This window comes from Castor canadensis, chromosome 11 (genome assembly GCF_047511655.1).
Source record: "Castor canadensis chromosome 11, mCasCan1.hap1v2, whole genome shotgun sequence".
Lineage (NCBI taxonomy): Eukaryota > Metazoa > Chordata > Mammalia > Rodentia > Castoridae > Castor > Castor canadensis.
The window spans coordinates 5,503,981-5,525,594 of NC_133396.1; the positions used below are offsets into that span (position 1 = coordinate 5,503,981).

Here is a 21,614-nt window from a genome sequence, read left to right on the forward strand (position 1 = left end):
TGATCTGAGTACCCCAGATTCTGCTGAATCATATCCCACTTCCCATTCAGCTTTTTGTTCCAGTTGGGTTTTTTTGTTTTGTTTTGTTTTTTTACATACTTAGCATACGGATTTTCTAAGATTTGGGTCCACTGACAACTTGCCTGAGCCTAATATTATGTTAGTGCTCTATACGTACTTGATCTAGGGCATTTTATGTACACAGTCAGCCATCTGGGTCCTATGCTCATCCTTTCAGTCTTTGAATGGGTGTAGTTCTATATCCCCAGCAGCCTGTAAATTACCCAAACAACAGGATCCTGCCCTTTTTTTTTTTTTTTTTGGTGGTACTGGAGTTTGAACTCAGGGCTTCACAAGTGTGAGGCAGGTGCTCTACCACTTGAGCCAGTTTGCCAACCTTTTTTTTGTTGTTGTTTTTGTTGGGTATTTTCAAGATAGGGTCTCATGAACTATTTGTCTATGCTGGCTTCGAATTGTGATCCTCCTGATCTCTGCCTCCTGAGTAGTTAGGATTGCAGGCGTGAGCCACTGGCACCCAACTCTGCCTTTTTTGAAGAGCCTAAATACTGCAATAAGAAAGCACCTTACTAATCTGTCATCGATGGTCTTGCAGAAAAAAATGTAGGAAAAATGACTTTGAGAAAGATTAAGGCAGATCTTAAGTGTTCTTAATTTCCTTTTAACAACTCATGCATCCTTCCTCTGAGAATGTATCTAAATCTTTTGGAACTTAAGTGACACATTAAATTAGCAGAATTACTATTTACATCTTAAAATGCCAATATGAAGTAGATCATGAGTATAACTGGATAACAGTACTTGTATTGTGAACTTTAGTCCAGGCAGGAGGGGAAGTATTCCAATAATGATTGAGCTTTATTGAGGGAGATATATGCCAAGCACTGTTCTATTTCATTTAATCTTCTCAACTGTCTAGTGATACAGGTGCAGCCGTTATCAATCCTGCTTTACAGATGAGAAAATGGAGGTGAAGGAAGTTAATCTGAGGGGGAGGTTAAAAAAAGTAACAAAGGGATGAATTTAATCAAGGCACATTAATTATATGCATGTATGGAAATATGACAACGAAACCCCTTTGAACAGCATATACTAATGAAAATTTTAAAAACAAGCTAATCTGGTTGTCTACCTTTATAGAGCAGTAAGTGGCAGTGCCAAAGATTGGAACCCATGGCTCACACTGTTAGCCACTTCGAACTCTACATGCATTGAACTCACCTAAATGGGTTTAAAACCAAAACCCTTGGGGCTTTTGACTCACGCCTTTCTTTCTTACCTTTCTCTGGGAACAGCCCTGGATTAATCCCCAAGGGGTCATGACCTTGCAAATTTGGCTTGGAATTTCCCAATACGCTGTATACATATCTATTATAGCCTGGCTTACAAGCTGCCTTGGAGTTGCTTTTTTAGCCATTTAATGTGTATTTGTTTTGCCTCCCCAACCAGACTGTAAACACCTAGAGGATGGGAACCGTATCTTTCTCCTTCCATCACCTTTGCAGTGCCTAGGACTAGGCTGGGACGCCAAGGGAGCTCATTAAAAGTTGTTGACAGCCTCTTGACCATCCTCCGCCCCACCTCGGCCACTCCCATTTTACTTGGTGACCACTCCACTTCCTCCCCCGGTTCCCCGCCTCTTCCCGCATCCTTCACCTTCATCCCTTGTGGCTTCGCCCCTCCCACGGAGTCTATCTTCCCCCCCCCGCCCCGCCTCCGCCCCGCCGTATCTTCAGCGTCCCCTAGCGACGAGGCTGCGGCTCCTAGCAACCGCATCCCGGTGCCCTGACGACGGCGGCACGTAGAGCCACGTCAGCGCGCCGTGGCCCCGCCCCCGCGCCGCTGGCCCCGCCTCCCCGCGTCTCGTCTGCCGCCGCTGCCGCCGCCGCCCGAGACTCGCGCAGAGCAGTTATGGCGGATCCCGCAGCCCCCGAGCCCGCAGCTCCCGCTCCCGCCCAGGCCCCGGCCCCAGCTCTCGAGGCGACCCCGGCCGCAACCCCCGCCCCGGCCCCAGCGCCCGCTTCAGACTCGGCCTCCGGACCGTCCTCGGACTCCGGCCCCGAAGCCGGCTCGCAGCGTCTGCTGTTCTCTCACGATCTGGTGTCGGGCCGTTACCGCGGCTCAGTGCACTTCGGGCTGGTGCGCCTCATCCACGGCGAGGACTCGGACTCGGAGGGCGAGGAGGAGGGCCGAGGCAGCTCCGGCTGCTCCGAGGCCGGGGGCGCGGGCCACGAGGAGGGCCGGGCCAGTCCGCTGCGCCGCGGCTACGTGCGCGTCCAGTGGTACCCGGAGGGCGTCAAGCAGCATGTGAAGGAGACCAAGGTGCCGCGGGCGGGGCGGGGAGCCGGGCTGGAGGTGAGGGAGGCAGGGAGCTGGCTGCTGGCGTCCTCAGCCGGGAGGGCTGTGCCCGCAGCGGTGCCACTGCAGTGGCCACGGTGGGAGGACGGACAGCCTCAGCAGAGGGTGCGCTCCATGCAAAGTCATTGCACCAGCCTGGGCGCACACGCCAGCCGGGCACCGCTGGCCTGGGACCGGGCCCTGGGCTTCCCGGCTTGGGTGGGGGCGGGAGGGGACTCACAAGCCAGGCTATGCTGTGATGTTGGCCTCCAGCTGACAGATGTGGAGCGACGGCCGTGGGGAGCTCCTCGGGTTTGAGGCGCGTTCGGCATTACACCAGTGCGGCGTTTTTGCTGACCCCCAAGGAGCTCCATGCTGCATTGTGCATCCGGAAAGGAAGGCCGGACCGGGTCCGTGCAGGGAGGGGTGTGGGCATTCCAAAACAAAGATAGAGGTGAAAATCCCAGCCGATGTAAAAGCCTAGAGAACTTCACGAGATTCGGGCAGAATGCATGATGGTGAAGCAACCCAACCTCTTTTTGTTTTACCGTGCTGCCTCATTTTAATTACTGTAGGGAACTTTGTGAGTAAAATCATTAGCAATCAGCCATAATAGTCATAGTACTGGGGGAGATTGTGACAACTGTGACTGGACTACTGGAAAAAAAATATATATGCATATAGAACCATGGATAGAGGAGAGAGAGTGACCGGTTTGTAAACCTCAGGGTTCTTCTTGACCTGAGGCTGGCAAGCAAATATTAGACTGTCCTGTGGTATCAGGATGAGGCAGTTTTACAAAACAAAGGTTTGTCATCATAAACCTGAAACCTTGAACCAAGGTTGGGTTGGTGGCTTGTTTTCCTTGAGTGTGAATTCCTATCAGAGATACACACACCTTGTGTCTCACAAGGCTTCCTCTCCTGCCCCTCCCCTTCAAGAAAACATTTCTAAGCAGGAATCAGGCCTGCACTGTTTTAAATACCCAGGAAGTAAGATGTCTGATTTCAGGGGAGGCACTTTATTTATTTATTTACTTTCTGTAGTATTGGGAATTGAATCCAGGGTTCTTCACATGCTAGACAAGCACTCTACCACTGAGCTACAGCTCCATAAATTACCCAGGCTGACCTCAACTTGAAATTCTCCTGCCTCAGCCTCCTGAGCAGCCAGGATTACACTTATGGACCACCATGCCCAGCAGAGGAGGCACTTTAGAAGTTAATCTGGGTTTCTCACACTGGAGACAAAGGCTGCAGAGGAATAGGGCTTCATGCCACACCACAAAGGAGGTCTTTGAGGACAACTTAAGCAAGAAAAGGCCCCGCTCCTAAGAAGAGCCTGTGATCCATATCCTAGTCGCAGAACTGGCTGCTGATACCAGCAGGGTTTAACACCATAGGCATTCACAGCCACAAATCCTCACATAGGGCTTCCTCTCAGAGAAATGCAAAGCAGGCGACAGCTTCTCTGCCTCTGAAAGAAAACAAGTTCATTTGCAAAAGTATTTGGAAAGTACTACATTTTGCAGCAGGATGCTTGTTAAAAATTACCACCCGTATTACTGTGCCAGGAAAAGAGGGTTATTCTCTTTAAACTGTGTATGAGCATGCGTGTTGTCTTTCTAGTGGTTCTCTGTGTTTTTAAAAATGCTTTTCACCACCCATCTTCTCTAGAGATTTGTGACTTTTGGAATGCAATTTATTTGATTGCAATGTCGGTGCAGAGATGCACTGCCTGTCCTGGGACTCAGGGAGGAGGGCCCAGCTCACAGCTGGGAGCTGCCATGTTTATCAGTTGTAGTTCCTGCTCATCTTGACTTTGGTGGTTAACTTTGTTTACAGTTATGTCTGTTTGCCTCCCCCACTATGTGTAATTATACAAAGTTTGACTTAAAATACCTATTTGGAAATTACATAGAAGACATTGTTACAGGGTGAGTTTAGGTGGGTTTTGAAGTTGGCCTCAAGTTGGCTGAAATGCATCTTGGGGCTCTGGTGGTGTTTTCTTTGCCATTGTAGTTTCTGGACTTAGCAAAAACCCAAGGAGTGTAGGAGTTCTGAAGTGGTGGAATGTAGCACCCAATTGTGGGTGACAGGACCTAGTTCTTTTTTTTTAAGGACTTTGAGAATAGGATTTTTCTTGTGTGTGTGGAGGGGAGTGATTTTTTTTTTTTTAGTGGGAGAGGGAAGGAGTTTATACAGGGTAGGTAGCTGTCTGCTATGAGGAGGTTTAGGCACAGATGACCCTGATCATCTGAATATCCCCCACTTTTGTCTTGGACACCAACCAGGATGGCAGGGTAGGTCCTGGAACCTTCAGCTCTGGTTAGGGATCTTTTTCTCCTTATTTCCATCACAAGACCACAGTGTGGGTGAACTTGTTCAAAGTGTACTGTGTGCATCTATGATATTGTCACAAGGCAGCTCCTCATACCATTAATGATAAAATTTTAAAAAGGAAGATAGTATGCTGTGGGAAAGACCTTTAGACCAAGACTGAGCATTTGGATTCTGATTCACACTCATTACAAACCTAGTTATCAGATGTGAGAGCCCAGTTATTGATAGAATAGGGTAGTAACAGTTTTGAGAAACTTACTTTTTAAAGCTGCCACCTTTTGGAATTATTTTAATAGTGTCTATTTCATGTGAAGTGATTCTTAGGTATTTTTCTAGTTTTCATGTTCATGGAGGGTGGTGCTCTCTGAAACAGGGTCTTGCTATATAGTCTAGGTTGCCTGGAAGTTGCTATGTAACCCATACAAGTCTCAAACTTGTAATCCTTCTATCTGAGTCCCCTGAGCACTGGGATTACACGTGTGGACTGCCACACCCAGCAAAATGACTCACCTTGTAGTGTAAGTTTTTAGGAAATATGTTTACAAACAGATATGAAGAAATGGGTAGCAAGCCTACCCTTTTTTCTGCCGCCTCCATGAAAATGAATAGCAGAAATAAAGTCAGTTCTTTTACAAAGCTATGGAATTTATGATCAAGGTTCTGAGGGTCCCAGCAGCCAAGATTAAGCTTCTTTAGGACTTAAAACTGGTAGAGTGGCTCAAGTGGTAGAGTGCCCACCTAGCAAGTGTAAGGCCCTGACTTCAAAACCCCAATACCACCACCAAAAAAAGGGTAAAGATAGGACTTAACAGGGGCAGAGGGACAGGGCCTCTTATAGGCTTTCTCCTCTCCCAGTTTCCTGACCTCTTCAATTGGGTAGCCCATTTGTTGACCTGAAATTTTCTACCTGGCCACAGTCTCTTCTGTGGAGGCTGCCTTTCCCCACCACTGGTAATGCTTTGAGTAACATTTTGAAATAAAACCAGGTGCCAACAGCTTCTTCAACCTTTCTGAGCACATGGTGGGTCTTTCTGATCTTTACCCACTTGGACAGAGTCCCCTCTAACCCCCCAGGGAGCAGAGCAGGACCAGTCTGTCAGTTGACGTTCAGCTTTCCCTCTGGAGGTGGCTGTTTGTGCTTTTTCTTTCTTTTGCTTTCACTTGTGCATTGTCTTTTAAGTTGCTTCAACATTGGGGGGCTGCCTGGTTTGGGGATGCAGTGTCTAAATTAAAGCCGTCTGTGATTACCCTGCTATTGTGAGGCTGTGAGTGAAGCATCCCTGATGACAGGTCCCTCAGGAGTTGACTTTCCAGTTTATTTTTGGCTCCTACTCAGGCCAGCATTTCTATGGGGAAAGCTATTTAGGTGTAGCATCATAGCACAAGAACTTTGTCTCTCTTGCTCAGGTGCTGGGCCCATTAGAAGTGATTGTTCTTAGTGATGTAATAGGAAGAAGTTATGTAAGGTTAACCAAGATGCAGGACTAAGTGCTTCTAAATTGCATTTTATTCAGATAGGATCACAGCTTGGAGACTCTAACAGCTGTTCTGTGATTTTATTCTTAGACTCGTGGTTTTCTCCCTTCTAACTCTTTGGCCTCAGCGTCCCAGTGGTGCCTGTCTGACCATTGCCTGACTCAAGGGCACTTCAATCAGATGAGTGTGTAATCGGTATTACAACTGGAAGTCAACCTTGCGGGCACTTCTGGCTGGCACCTTCTGAATGACCTTAGCCAAGTCACTGCCTCATTTTCTCTTTTTTTGAAGTGAAATCTGTGGTCTGTCTTCCTAGTCCTTCAAATGAACCTGTATAGATGGAGCAGGCCAGAAGTGTAACCAGCTCATGCCTGGGATGTTCACTTACTAGTGGAGACCATTCTGACATGGGTCAGGCAGAGGCAGCCCTGCTCCTTCAGGACATCTCTTCTCTGCAACACTGGGTGGTGCCACACCAGAAAGACACCTTGGGAAGCAAAGTGGGGCCGGGGGAAGTTTTCAGCAGTATAGAAATTCCTAATTGATCACGTTGCTGGAAACAACCAGGGGGATCGTGGGCTTGACTTTATTAAGCATCTTATTAAGAAGTCTTCATAATACCCGCCAATCTCCAGATACACACGTACCTGAGTATGCTTTCCAATGTCTGCAAGACTTCTTGAAATTCCCAGAAGACAGGTATGAGATGATGAATTGCCAGGATGATAGACAAGAAAACACTGTCTAGTATTTACTATGTGCCAGGCACTAAGTACATGTGTTAAATATGTACTATTAGCTACTATGATTAGACCCACATTGCAGAAGAGGAAAGAGAACAGAGAGGTTAAGTGATTTTGTCCAGCATCACAGTAGAGGAATCTGAATACAAGTTGAAGTAAATGTGGTTTGTTCTCACCTGAAAATATTTGGGTTCAGGACTCACAGATCTTGTTATACCTGACTGAGTGCCCTGATCAAACAGGAATCACAAAGCATGGATGACATATCTATCCTGTCTAAGTCTTGACAGTACTGGTGGAATAGGAGGTAGCTGCAGGTGAAAAAGGAGGAGGACCAGAGGCTGGAATGGGGAAGCTGTGCAGTGGGCAGCAGGGCTGGGGGAGGGGGATGAATGCTGCGCTGGCCTGTGTGTTGTTACTCTCCACACCTTTTACTCCCGGGACCCCCAGTCACGCTCAGAATAACTGTCAGGAACGTACTTTATTTCTAGAGAACCTTTGAATACCCCAGAATGTTGAATGAAAGCAACTCTAGCCTGGTTCCTTCCAGCACTGGTCTCCACCCCACCTCCCAGAGCAAAACAACATGGAAATGCTGGAAGCTGGTAGAAATGGTCGGCCCTAAAAACTCCAGCTTGACCTCCTGTCCCTTTGCTGCAGCCATTGTCATCTTACTGGGAATGCTGAGTCATGAATCAGGGTCAGGAAGATTCTTTGGAGAGAGGCTGAGTCTTATTCACTTACTGTTTCCTTTCCGTGCTGTTGCCCTGTATACCCTGGGTTTTTGCTGTAGGGTGTTAAAGTTCTTTTTGTACCTTCCTGTCCCCACTTCACTATTGTCTGTTTTCCACTTTTTTATTTTCTTGTTTTATCAAGAGGATCACCTCCTCCCCTTCCCCACCCCTTCTTTCTCTCTCAAACAAATATACCCACTATTGGGCCTCATGGAATCCACTGGAACCTGTTTGGGGCCAGTACTTTTAAAAAGGTGTGTATAGCACAATAGTGCTGGGCACATGATTAGTGTCAGCTGCCCTTGATGGTCCTCTCAGAGTTGGAGATAGGGCACATTCTGTGGGTTTTCATTGCAGAAGGCATGAGCTGAGCTCCTATTCTGGTCCATAGAAGCCTTCTGAGTTTGCCTGCTCTGTGCTTAGCTTGCTTTGGGAAGGGAGTGGGGGCTCCTAATTTAAATCAAAAGTAGAAAAGCAACAATTAGGAATGTTTATAAAGTACTTCCCAGTTTGCAGTGTGCTGTCACTTACCTTACACGGTAGGAGTTTGGTGTTTTTAGCTATAGCCCCTTCCTGAAACAGCTTGCTCAGTGCCTGTCTGGCCTGGGAAGGCTGAGGGCCATGGCTTCAAGGCTGAAGCAGCCCCATTAAGGGTCACACTGAGCAGGAGGACCCACTCAGAATCGTTTCTGCTTCTGCCATCATAGCCAGCCTTGGGGGTCTATTAGGAACCACATGAAGTGTGTGGTTGCAGATAGGGAAGAGCGAAGTGCTTACTGGAATTTTTTGTAGCTCAGAGTAAAATTGAATCATGCTAGTGGATAACTGTCTGAATTTATCCATTCCAAGGTTATTTGCCCTTCAACTCAGGGTGATCTTATTGAATGGAGCACTGGTCACTTGTGTCCAGGTCACCCAGAGGCCCTCTCGGCACAAGTGTGTCCTAAAGCAGGGTTGTGCAAAGCAATTTTCTAATTTAAATACTGTGGGCAAATGATGTGCTTCTCATATGCATTCATTTGGCAATGAGTATTAAAACAAATGTCTTTTTTGGGTTAAATTTGGTTGGTTATTTGGTTGGGGCACTTTCAATTTGTTTGCCTCTTTCTTAAGAGACTGCAGCAGAATTTATTATTCTGCTGCTGTGTCAAGGAACTGAGACACTTGCCCCGTCACTTTTGGTTCAAATTGATAACATAGCCATATCTGGGAAGTAGTCTCACTATGGCAATTTAAAGGTAAAAATATTAAGATAGTGAGTCATCCTCAGTATCGGCCAGTCCTACCCAACCAAACGATGAAAACTCCCAGCCAGCAATAACAGAGAGTTTCATGCTGACAGCCTCAAAAAGAGTGTCCGTCCTTCATTTGCATACTGCAGATGAGAGCTGGTCTTTCATGGCAGCTTCCTTGTTTATTCTGATCCTGTTTATAAGAGCTGCTGCTGGGATAAGGGCTGGTGAAGCTGCCTTCACTCCTCATGGGCCTGCATTTGCTGGTTCCCCGAAGAGCAGGTGGAAAGTTTACAGGTACACAATACGTACCTCTCGTGTGTTTCAGGGAGCATCAGGCTTGACATACGCAGTGCTGAAAGCATCCTGTACTTGTCTGCTTCTTTTTAATTACTTAAGGATTTTGAAGTCTCTGAAGGTTGATGACATCATCTTCTAGGCAAGGAAGAAACATCTCTCCTGCTTGGGGGACATCCCAGCACTGTGCTGGTGGAAATGGATGTCTGCCTCCTTTCCTTAAGACCTGCTCCCTGGCCGTGGCTTCTGTCTGGCCTCTCACACCCTGGTGTGATGGCTCTTGGAGGTCACAGGTGACTAGTGATTTCCTGGTTACTGCACTTGCTAATGCTGCCTCGGTTCTTGTCCTCCTTGGGGTATGCCGGCCTTATTTAGTGTGGCTGGCCATACGCTCTTTACGGACACTTCCTTGCCTAGGGTCTCATTATACCCAACCAAAGTAAAGCCTTCTCTTTATTGCCACTTGTCTTCTCCCTCGTTGCCCTCATTGCGAGACTTTCCCAGCATCTCTTCTCTCCTCTCCTCCCTGCTCCTTTCCATCTTTGGAGCTTGGGTGCCACACCTGCATCACACTCCCAGCTGCCTACCCCAGAGCTCCATCACACCATGTAGAGCCTCATCTTTGTGCATTTGAAATCTTGTGGCTATGGGCTTATTTAAAAAAAAAAAAAAAAGGACCAGCTTTTTAATATGAGGAAATTTTCAAACATACTGAAAAGTTGAAAGACTGAAAGACTGGGTCCCAGTTACTAATTGCCAGCCATCATGAGTCAGCAGCTGTTGACACTTTGACATCCGGCCTTATCTGTGTGTAAATGTTTCCTCCTGAGCCATTGCTAAGTTGGGACCACACGTGATGCCACTCACCCTCAATTCCTGAGATGCGCCTTCTGGAAATCACAACATTGGGAGCATTTTAAATTCGCCCTTTGGCCCCCATTTTAACTTGTTTAGTTTGTCATCGGTGCAGAGCTCTCGATTCCTGTGCTTGTGTTTCCTTCCTACAACTCTGGTTTGCACTCTGCGCACCTGGGCTGGTATGCCTTCTCCCTGGTCTCCCTGCTTCCAGCCCATCCTCCAGTCCCTCACAGATGACTCTGTCAGGACCCAGCCTATCCTCCTGCCCTAGGTTGTCACTCAAGGCGCCTCACCTGCAGTCCTGTTGCATCCCGCCTCTTCACTTGACTCCTGTTCTTCAGTTCGCTCATGCTGTTCCTGTCTCTGATGCTTGGTGGCACACCCATGTTCCCTCTCCTGGGTTGGAAGCTCCTTAAGAAACAAAGTAGCAAATTCTAAACTTGTGCCCAGGGAGATTATTGGAAAACATTTGATAGGATGACCAGAGTTGACTCCTTCCCACTTACATAGGGAGTATTTGCATTTAAAAAAATTTTTTTTGTAGTCTGGGGCTGGAACCCTGGGTGTTGCACATGCTAAGCAAGCACTCTATCACTGAGCTATGACCCAGACACTATCTTTTTCCAGACGCCTTGCGATCTGTGCTGGGGCTTGTGGGCCCTTGCCTTGCCAGCTGTCCCTACCCCCACCCTTTCCTTTCTGTACCCCTGGTGCTAGGTAGGTCGACCAGGTCATTTATTGCCTAATCTTGCAGAATGCTGTGATTTTTGAAAGCACTATGAAAACTTACTCCAGAACTGGCAAATATGGGCATCCTAATACCAGAAAGAGCAGATCAATGAAAATGTGCCGTATTGTGATTTACTGTTTTAGCAACTTCCGTCATGAGGTTCCCCAGTTACAGCGTGTACACAGAGGACTAGGGCAGAGCTAGCTGCAGCTAGAAATGCAGCTGTGTCTGAGTAAGCCCCAGGCCTCCCAGGACCTGGGCTGGGTGAGAACTAAGGCTGCGCCCAGTGAAGCCTCCCTAGTCATTGCCTCTCTGGGTTGCCTTCAGTGCCTCAGCACTGCTACTTTGAGCAATTTGGGAAAAGCACCAGTTTGACATGCATAAGCTGCTGGAGTTCTAGCACCCTGAAGTTACTTGCAGTAACTTGAAGATGGGGCAGAAGCATCCACCCTCTTGGTTTCTTAACTTAACCAGTAGAGATAACGCCTTTCTCTGTTGGGAGGAGCAGCTGTAATAACCTCCTGAAAGCACTTAGCAGAATCACACTGTGAGTTTCCTTAATGGTGATCAGCACTTGGTCCTCTCCTTAGGAAGGAGCTTGGCTCCTCTGTTGCAGACAGAATGCCAACCCACCCGCAGAGGAACCAGGACAGCAGCTTGGGCTTTGTGCTCTGTCTATGCATACCCTAAAGGGGAAGGAGTCTGAGAGCACAGCCTGGCATCCTGGTGGTTATGCCAGGCCTGTTGCTTTGAAGAAATGTGGACCCATGTATTAAAAATGGACGTAACCACCTGTTTGTCCATGTATTGGTGTTGGTAAGAAGTGGGGAGAGTGTGAACGCAGTCCAGATCAGTGCCTCTTCTAGGCTGATGCTTTTGTCCATCATGCAAGGGTCTCCTCAGTGCAGGTCCTTGGGGTTCAGTGGGCAGAGCTTAGCCTCTGTAGGCTGAACAGGCTCCCAGTGATGCTCTGCTGTAGCCCAGATTGGTCTTGAATTGCACTGATAGTGTAGAGGTCCTTCAGAACCTCTGTTAGTAATTCAGCCTTTTTTTTATCCCCACCGTCACCCCCCCAGTTTTAGTATATCATCGATTTGAGTTTTCTGTCTTCCCTCTGCTTGTGTTTCTAGTGCCAGTGTTAATAAACTGTAAATTGTCAAAAAGGTTGGCCTAATAATCAGGCAGCTTTTTCTACTTCCTCCTCCCTCCCTGTGACTGCTGATGGTTATTAATATGTAACTGTTGCTAAGAAGTTTCGTTGGATCCCATTTCTTTTTAGGATAAAAATATGAAAGTTGTTCTGAATATAATGCAGGCTATCTAAGAGAAAGCTGATTCTTCATCACTTTGGTGGAATTTCTCTCTTGAGCCAGCCAGTCTCAGTGGACTACTGCTGGAAACCATGTGTGTCAACCCATGCTTTCCATGTTTTGTCTCTCCTTAAGGTGGCCAATGCCCCATTTTAGAGATGAAGAGACCGAAACCCAGAAGTGTCTACAAGTTGCCGAAGGCCACATAGCTAGCCAGAGGCAGAGCCCAATTTTGAACTTAGGCCTGTTTATGCTACCAAAGTGCAGGTTCCTTCCACTAGCTGCACAGCTTTCCCCTGGCCCTGGCCAGATGCTGTGGGGGTTGGGGACACACCCTGTTCTCTAGATAAGGGACCAGTGAACTTTCTGGAAAGGGACAAATGGTAAATTTTTTTTTTGTGGTACCAGGGTTTGAACCCAGGGCCTGCACTTTAAGCCACTCCACCATCCCTTTTTGTGTTATGTATTTTCGAGATAGGGTCTCATGAACAATTTGCCGGGTTAGCTTCGAACCGTGGTCCGCCTGACCTCTGCCTCCTGAGTAGGTAGGATTACAGGTGTTAGCCACCAGCACCCAGCTAAGGTGGTAAATATTTTAGGCTTTGTGGGCTTGGCATGTGCTCAGCTTTACCACTGTAGCACACAAGCACCCAGAGACAATAAGCAAATGAGTGGACAGGCTGTGCTGCATAAATCTTTATTTGAAGAACAGGCAGCAAGTTGGATTCAGGCTCTCAGACTATAGATTGCCGTCCTCTGCTCTAGAAATTCCCAACCAGTAGAGATGTAATGTGAGCCTTGTCTAAAAGAGTAAATAGAAAAAGGCCAAATTAACTTTACTACTATATTTAATCCAGTGTATTCAGAATATTGTATTAACATAATCAGTATGACAAGTACTAATGAGACACTCTACATTCTTTTTACCGCAGTGGCCACTGTATTGGATAGCCGTGCTCTTGAAACCTAGTCAGGAGGAGAGATCACACCATCTAATCCTTCATTCTGGCTTCTTTTCTTCCTAGCACCTAGCATTATCTGAGATGGTAGTACTCCATGTCCTGCTATTATCTCCCCATCCAGAAGGTCGGAGATGTGCAGAAACATCTTGTTCACTGCTGTGTCTTCAGTGCCTAGAGAACAGCTGGCCCAAAGTGGGTGCTCAGTGAGATTTGGTGAGTGAGTGAATGCATGATGGTACCTAAGGTGGCAAGAGCTGAGCCCATGTGAAGGGTGCAGTTAGTATTTAGCATGAGGGGGTGGGGGGCAATTAGAAAGAGCTGGCTTTTCACCCCTTGAAAGAGAAGAGGGCTAGGGGCATGGCTTAAGTGGTAGATCACCTGTACAGCAAACATAAGGTCCTGGATTCAAACCCCAGTACTGGGGAAGAAGAAGAAGACAGAGAGAGAGAGAAACTTGGAGTAACATTTGTGGAGGGAAGGATGCTTTCCCATCAGTACGCATAGAGGAAGTTGAGGCCTGAAGTTTGTGGGGCATGCTGGAGAAATGCTACGCTCCAGCAGTTCCATGTGCCGGGTATGGTGGCACATGCCTGTAATCTCCGCACTCAGGAGGTTGAAACAGGAGGATCAAGAGTTTGAGGTTAGCCTGGGCTACATAGAGAGATTCTATCTCTTAAAAAAAAGAAAGTTAAATTTTAAAATTCAAGAATACTAGACATTCTATTAACTATCAGAGTGATGACATCATCACATATATAGCCCGCTGCAGACTTGTGAGAGGATGAGAGTGTGAAAGGCAAACAGCATCTTAATGTTGTTATGAAAAACCTTTGGCTTTGGACCTCCTAACAGGGTCTCAGACCCCTGGGCCACATTTTGAGAACTGTTGAGCTAGAGGTGGGCTGGGAGAAGGAGAGAGTGTTGGCAAGTAATAATAGTAACTCACATTCACTGTGCACCTGCTGGGTTTCAGGCACTGCTGGAAGCACTTTGTGTGTTCACTTCTTAAAGCCTAGCTGGAGGAGCCCTGTGAAGCAGGTGTGTTAGTTTTACAGATGAGGAGAGATCTGCAGCTCTTGTCAAGGTCACAAAGTGAGTAGAAGCTGTCAAGTAAGACCTTGGCAGCACCCTATCCCCCAATACCTGGTCACCTGCTTCTTTCAAGACTGCATCATACTTGCTATGTGGTGTGCAAGTCTTTCGATGACAGACTGAGGATTTAAGGACTGTTTTTTTGTTTTGTTTTGTTTTGTGGTACTCAGGGCCTACACCTTGAGCCACTCCACCAGCCCTTTTTTGGGATGGGTTTTTTTTTTTTTTTTTTTCAAGATAGGATCTCATGAACTATTTTGGCCGGGCTGGCTGTGAACCTCGATCCTCCTGATCTCTGCCTCCTGAGTAGCTAGGATTACAGGTGTGAGCCACCGGCTCCTGGCCAGCTAGGAGGCTTTTGCAGTGCAGGGGAGCTTATCTTTTGTGCACTTAAGGTGCATGGCATCACATACATACATGGCGTGGAGTGTTAAAAGTGCCGAATTTTCAAGCAACATGGCCCTAAGTGTGAACCAACACAATATGCAGTGTAGAAGGGTACTCTGTTCAGTGTAGAAAGAGCAGCCAGCTGGGCTAGATTTTCCAATAGATTCGAGGGGTTTTAAACATAATTTTGATGGTGCCCAGTGTGACCTTAGGACCTCACTTGTCAGTAAAACTGGGGCTCTGTTGTGTCTAAGACAGTTGTAACAAAGCTTGAATGAGAGCTAGCGATGGAGCAGAGAAGATGGGTGTTGGAAAGGTTTCTCAGATGGGGCACCAAGCCGTGAAGGACATTAGGGGAACAGCAAGTTTTCCACTACCTGGCACGCAACAGATGAGAGACAACTAAACCGTGGCCATTGCTGTGCCAGGGCTTTTGGGTGATCAGAAGAGAGATGAAGAGTCATTGCACTAAAGGTTTTGTTAGTGTTTGTGTACTGGGATTTGACCTCAGAGCCTGCACTTGCTAGAAAAGCACTCTACCATTCCAGCCATACCTCCAGTCCTTTTTGCTTTGGGTTATTTTTCAGATAGCGTCTCACCGGGCCGGCTTCCTGATCTCTGCCTCCCACGTAGCTGGTTGTTTTGTTTTAATTCTGCTAAAATATATGCAATAAAATTTACCACTTTAATTATTTCTTTTTTAAAAAAAAATTTTATTGGGATATATTCATTATATGGGGGATTCGTAGTGACAATTCCAATTAGACTTATATTGTACATTAGCTACATTGCCCCCATCGTGTCTTCCCCTCAGCCCTCTCCCTACCCCACTTAAAGCAATTGCAAGAGGTTCTTAGTTCTGTTTCATGTAGGTATATGAAGTCCATCTACCATATACCCTCACCTTAATCTCCATTTACTCACACACACACTAGTACCCCCCCCCAACACACACTGCCTGTTTTGCAGTCCTGGTCTAATTATTTCTGTGTGAACAGTTGAACAGCATTAAGTCCATTTGCATTGTCTACCCGTCTCCACAACCTTTTCTCTGTCCCTCTCAGTTCGCACCCATTAAACAGTAACCCCAGATCATTAAGTTCTATAGCTTTTAGAAAAACCTTTGTAAAAGTAGATGTTCACTGTAGATATGTGGTAATCTAGTCTAAGTAATGAGAAGGGGAAAGTGTGTCAGAGACTGAGGCTCTGGTCTGCATGGCCAGATGGGTGGTCCTCCAGAAAGAGCAGCATGGACAGGACCAGTGTGTGCAGGAGATTTGTGGTGGACATACTGTGAATCAGATGCCTGGAAATGCCCGCGTAATGAGGTGGCTGCTTGGAAACAGGCACTGAGTCTGGTCCCGGGCCTCTCTTGTTCTTACCTATTCAAGCCCTCAGAATTTTTATGTATTTATTTTTTTGGCAGTACTGGAGTTTGAACTCAAGGCCTCATGCTTGCTAGGCATGCGCTGTTACCACTTGGGTCACCAGCCCTATTTATTTCGAAATGGGCTCATGATACATTGTTCAGACTGATTTCAAACTCCGATCCTTTTGCCTCCACTTCCTGAGTGTTAGGTTTACATGCCTGGTTTATAATTATGTTTTTTCAATAAGTGTTTTTTAGATTTACAGAAAAGTTACAAAGTTACAAAAGTTACAAAGTTACAAAGATCCTACAGAAAGACCTCATATACCCTCACCCAGGTTCCCCTAATGTTAACATACATGCCATATTGTATTTGTCCAAAGAAAGAAATTAGTATTGGTCACACACTGTTAACCAAGTCATACACTTTTACTCAGATTTGTTTCCACTAATGCCCTGCTTCTACTCCAGGATCCAGTCCAGGATGCTTACTGCTTTTAACATAGCCTTTTGAATGCTGAAAAAAATACCTTCCTAATTGGTCTTTCTCTTTGTCTAATTCCCATTTCCTACTCTGCCCTGTGAGTAGCTTTTTTGGAGAAGTTTGCTCAGGAAAGAGGGTACTGACCAGTAGCTTTTGATGCTAGAGAGAAGGGGTCAGGTCAGGTGCTTTCTCAAAAGAGGCACTTTGGGAATCACAAGCAGTTGTGGGTAACACTTTGAGGCTCAAGGTGGTGATGAGGGCCAGAGCAAGGCACTGGGTGACCAGCAAGTGCAGAGTGAGGAAGGGGCAGGAGATGGGTAGACCCAGCTCTTCAGGACACAGGGTCAGCAGGTCCAGAAAGGCCCAGGTTTCATGGCTGTTTTCAGTCTCTGATAATCCAACACTGGTGGAAAAAAATGCTGGGATCCTCTTTTATTTGTCTTAGATTTATAGCTTTTTTTTCCTGATTGCTCAATATTTATTTATGAGGAGGGTGCTTTATTGCTTGAGCCACGCCTCCAGGTTTGTTTTATTTATTTATTTATTTATTTATTTTAGAGGTACTGGGATTTGAACTCAGGGCCTCATGCCTACTAGGCAGGTGCTCTACCACTTGAGCCATTCCACCAGGCCAAAAATATTCTTGACAGAGATTGAGTATCCCTTATCCAAATACTTAGAACCAGAAGCACTTTTGACTCCAGAGTTTTTCAGATTTTAGAATATTTGCATAGATTATTCATTGAGCATCCCTGCTCTGAAAAATCCACAATCTGAAGTGCTCCAGGATCTAAACCCTTTTTAGTGTCATGCTGGTGCTTTGGGTTTTAGCATTTCAAATTTTTGGATTAGGGATGCTCAACCTGTACAAAAAAAATACAAGACTGTACAAAACTTGGGTTAAAGTCACCTATAATTTCACCACTCTGGGATAACCGTGTTTTATTACACATTTCAGTGGGTGGTTTTTCTAGTCTTTTACAACCATATGTCTCTGTTTAGGAAAATGCATACGTTACAAACTCTAACCTTCTCAGTCTCCACCACTTAACAGACTTTACAAAGGACCATTTGCAGGAACCCAAGAGGGATTCGAGTTTGCAGTACCCATATGTACTTCCACTGAACAGTGGAAGCCTTAAAATGACACCCAGTCTTCTCTTTGTTGAGCAGAGTCCTAGAAGGCACCTTTTCCAAAACAGACTGTCACCTCCATTGACACCTGTCAGGTTTGTTGTGGTGCAGGTGGCCCCTCTTTGGTGACCATTTCAGGAATCATAGGAAACTCCTGTAGTTGCCTGGGTCTTCCCTCACCTTGATGTTACCCTGATTCTCACAGACTTGAGCCAAAGGAATCATTCTCAGAGTGTGTTTTAAAAAACAAAGAACAACAGTAACCAGTATGCCTCTGTCCTGTGACTCTGCTTAGATCTGGTCTCAGTTCTGAACCTTCTGTGGAGCTGCAGGAATGGGAGGCTGAGCACTGGGAGGCTAGCTGGAGCTCAGGCCCCTGCAGCTCGTCAGACACCCTCTGCTGCCTGCCTGCCAGCGGTCCTGTCCTGGCCCTGCAGGGCAGTGTTGACCCCTCCCAGGATTCCCTGGACTCTGCTGTCGGTCAGCTCTCCCTGCATGCTCTCCCTGCTTTCCCCTTATGGTAGCAGCATCTGTACTGCCCCACAATCAGATTCCTTCTGTAGGTCCCTTAATGGTGAGGGATCTTTGCCTTTTTTAGGTGCCATGTGGTCACTGTTTGTCAAACACACAGACTGAGTACTTGGCTCAGGTTAGAGAGGCCAGGTGTCACTGCTCTTTTTCAGGAGCTTGGCTATTGTGCTCTTGAATTGGAGGTTCACACAGGCAGAGGTCTTTGTGTTAGAAGATACCTTTCTCTCTGTTTCAGAAAAGCAGTTTGACAGGCCTCCTATTGAATGCTGGCAATGCCACCAGAGGGATAGAATGAATTTCTTCTTCTTTTTTTTTTTTTTTAATTTTATTTTTTGGTGAGACTGGGTTTGAACTTAAGAGTTTTGTGCTTGCAAAACAGGCACTCCACTGCTTGAGGCACACTTCCAATCCATTTTGCTCCAGTTATTTTGGAGAAGGGGGTCTTGCAAACTGTTTACCTGGGCTGGGCTCAAACTGCAATCTTAGGCTCCCAAAGAGCTGGGATTACAGGTGGGCCACTGGCACCTGGCTGACTTGAGTTTCTTTAACCAGTCTCTCTTTTGACCAGTTAAATTGCTTCACAGTTAAGTAATGGGATTAATGCCATTACTTATGGCATCGTACTTTTTTGCATCTTAACTGTCTTTAGATAAATTCCTAAACTGAATGACTGAGTGCGTGTAAAGGATCTTTGATTCATTTTGCTTGTCATCTGTCTCAGAACGCTTGTTGTGTTGCACGATGGTGAGGAGTTGCTATGGTACATGCAGGATCTTAGCTAGTTAGCAGCATATAGAGGGCTGGGGTTCAGTTGACCAGTGGGTTTTATATTCTGCCTCCTTTGCTGGGGGTGACTCTTTGGGGGGCAGACTGGCCTGTTATGCTTTGGGTCCAGGGGATGCAGCCTGATGCACAGGACTGGGCAGAGGGTAAGAAGTAAGCCATGGGGCTAAAGGTGTAGCTCAGTGGTAGAGCCCTTACTTAGTATGTGCAAAGCCCTGGGCTCCATCCTATCACTGCTGGTAAGTAAAGTCAACCCCATGGGGCAGACAGTGGCAGGAAGGGCAGGTGACAATGTTTCAGACGGTGAGGGGTTTGGGGTGGATGTAAACCTTGATTGCTCAGTGTCCATGACTGCAAGAGACAGTCTTCTGCCTGGTTTTTGGGGATTAGATGAGCTTGCTCTTGAGAGGCACTGAGCAGAGCTCCTGACCAGCACTAACTGCTGCTTGTGGGGTAGTTTAGCTCCACTTAGCTAGGGGTGCTACTGATGGGGTGGGGTGACTCACAGAACTATTTGAATCAAAAGACTCCTATGGGGGGGGGATTTAAAAAGCAAACAAATAAAAAGGCTTAAGTGAAAAAGCATTCCCAGAAACCCAAATGCCTGAATGCCTTCTAGCTCCACCCCTGGCCTTTTGCTCCATCAGGATTGCTCACTTGCATTTATGTTCTGGCTGAGGCCACCCCTGAGCTCCTTGCAGAAACCAAATGCAAACCATGGCATACGAAGTAGGTTCTGTCTGCTTTCCCAAGATGAGGAGTTACCCTAATATAACACAGTGAGACATTACTCAAGTAACACAGCTTGTGGTAGGATTAGATTATTCCTGTACAGTGTCCAGGGAAACACAAGGCAGGAGTGTTTCCTACCTATGGATGACCTTGCACCTCGAACTGTCCTCTGCTGCCAGCATCAGAGTAGGAAGGTGGTTCCAGCTATTGGTGTGGTTGCAGGTGGGGGTCCTTCCTGAGCCCCTGTATCAGAGGATGTCTAGGAGTGGGAGGGATCCTGGGGTGACTTGGCTGGGCTATTTATTTTGTAGTTGAGGAACTAAGGACTGAGAGGCTTACAGGTTGAGGTAGAGACTAAGACGTAGGAAAGCAGCGTCTGCAGGAGGACCCCATTGGATCTCAGAGGCAGGTATGAATCACACCAGTTCTAGTTTCCTGGTGATTTAGCCAGTGTTGAGTTGGGTTCTGGTATCTGACTTGAGAAGCAGAATCTAATAGGATTTACAGGGCACACCAGGACCAGGAGGCCTCTAAGAAAACATCCTTCTAAAGTCCGTGGAACCAGGCAGAGTCACTAATTGCACCTCAATCTCATTTACCTTTTTAATTTTTATTTTTTTGGTGGGACTGGGGTTTGGACTCAGGGCTTCATACTTGCAGAGCAGCCACTCTACCACTTGAACCATGCCACCAGTCCATTTATTGGCTTATTTTTTTGGAGATGGGGTGGGGAGGGTCTTACTAACTGTTTGCCTGGGACTGGCATTGAACCTTGATATTCTGTATCTCAGCCTTCCAAGTAGCTTGGATTACAGGCATGAGCCACTGAGTGCCTAGCTAAAGATAACATTTGCCTATTTAAAAAATAACAGCCAGACACTTGTGGCTCACACCTGTAATCCTAGCCACTTGGGAGGCAGAGATAGAGAGGATTGCAGTTTGAAGCCAATCTAGGCAAATAGTTTGTGAAACCCTATCATGAAAATACCCAACACAAAAAAGGACTGGTGGAGTGGCTCAAGTAGTAGAGTGCCTGGCTAGTAAGCATGAGGCCCTGAGTTCAAACCCACGTACCACATTAAAAAAATGAGTGAATGAATGTACAAATAAATAAATAGCAGGTTTATTAAGATAATTCACATACCATAAAATACACCTTGGTAAAGGGTACATTTTGTGTGTTGAAAGACTTGTGCACTATCACCACACTAAGTTTTGGAACATTTGCATTACACTGAAAAGAAACTCCATATGCATTAGCAGTCATCCTGGTCCCTGCTCTTCCCACCTCCTGGTGACCATGTTCTGTCTGTAGATTTGCCTGCTCTGCACATTTCATTCAAATGGTAACATTTGAGTGGCCTTTGTGTCTGACTGCTTTCACTTTGCATTCCCCCCACTTTGGTTTGAGACAGGGTCTTACTACGTAGCTCAGGGTGGAATTGGACTCACAGTCTTCCTGCCTCAGCCTCCTGAGTGCTTGGGTTACAGGTGTGCATTACTATGGCCAGCCTAGCATGTTTTTAAGGCACGTATCAGAACTTGATTTCCTTTAAGTAGTTCTTCATTTAGTGGCAGTGTGCGTTGAGACATGCTACATTTCACCTGTCCGTTCCTAAGTGTCGACTGTTAGGTGGCTTCCTCTTATTTGGCTGTTCTGAATAGTGCTGTTGTGAGTGTTCAGGTGCATGTTTTTGTGTGGATACATATTTTCAGATCTCTTGGGTATTAGGCCCAGGAGAAGAATTTCTGGAACATCTGCTAAGTCTGTATTTAACCTTTTGAGAATGTTCCAAACTGCTTCCAGGAGTGGCCGGGCCATTGTCCCGTTCCACCAGCAACGTGTGTGGGTTCCAGTTCTTCCACATTCTCCCCAACACTTGTGATGGTCCATTGTCTTGTCTGCAGTTGCCCTCCCAGGTTGGATGTGATCTTGCCCTGTGATTGGATTTCCTTTTCCATGATGCCTCATGGTGTCAAGCATCTTTTCACAAGTTTATTGGCCATTAGTACATCTGCAGAAATGTCTGTTCAAATGATCTTTTGTCTGATTTTGAATTGTG

General features: G+C 46.4%; 1 protein-coding gene across 1 annotated transcript in view; it reads left to right on the forward strand.

Moving 5' to 3' along the window:
* The first annotated feature begins 1,883 nt into the window (after positions 1-1,883).
* Positions 1,884-21,614, forward strand: part of Ube2o (ubiquitin conjugating enzyme E2 O) — a 53,072-nt gene continuing 33,341 nt past the window's right edge. The window contains exon 1 of the mRNA XM_020162507.2: positions 1,884-2,340. Coding sequence (XP_020018096.2) covers positions 1,930-2,340 — 411 coding nt within the window. The 5' untranslated portion in view covers positions 1,884-1,929. The remainder of the gene's footprint in view (positions 2,341-21,614) is intronic.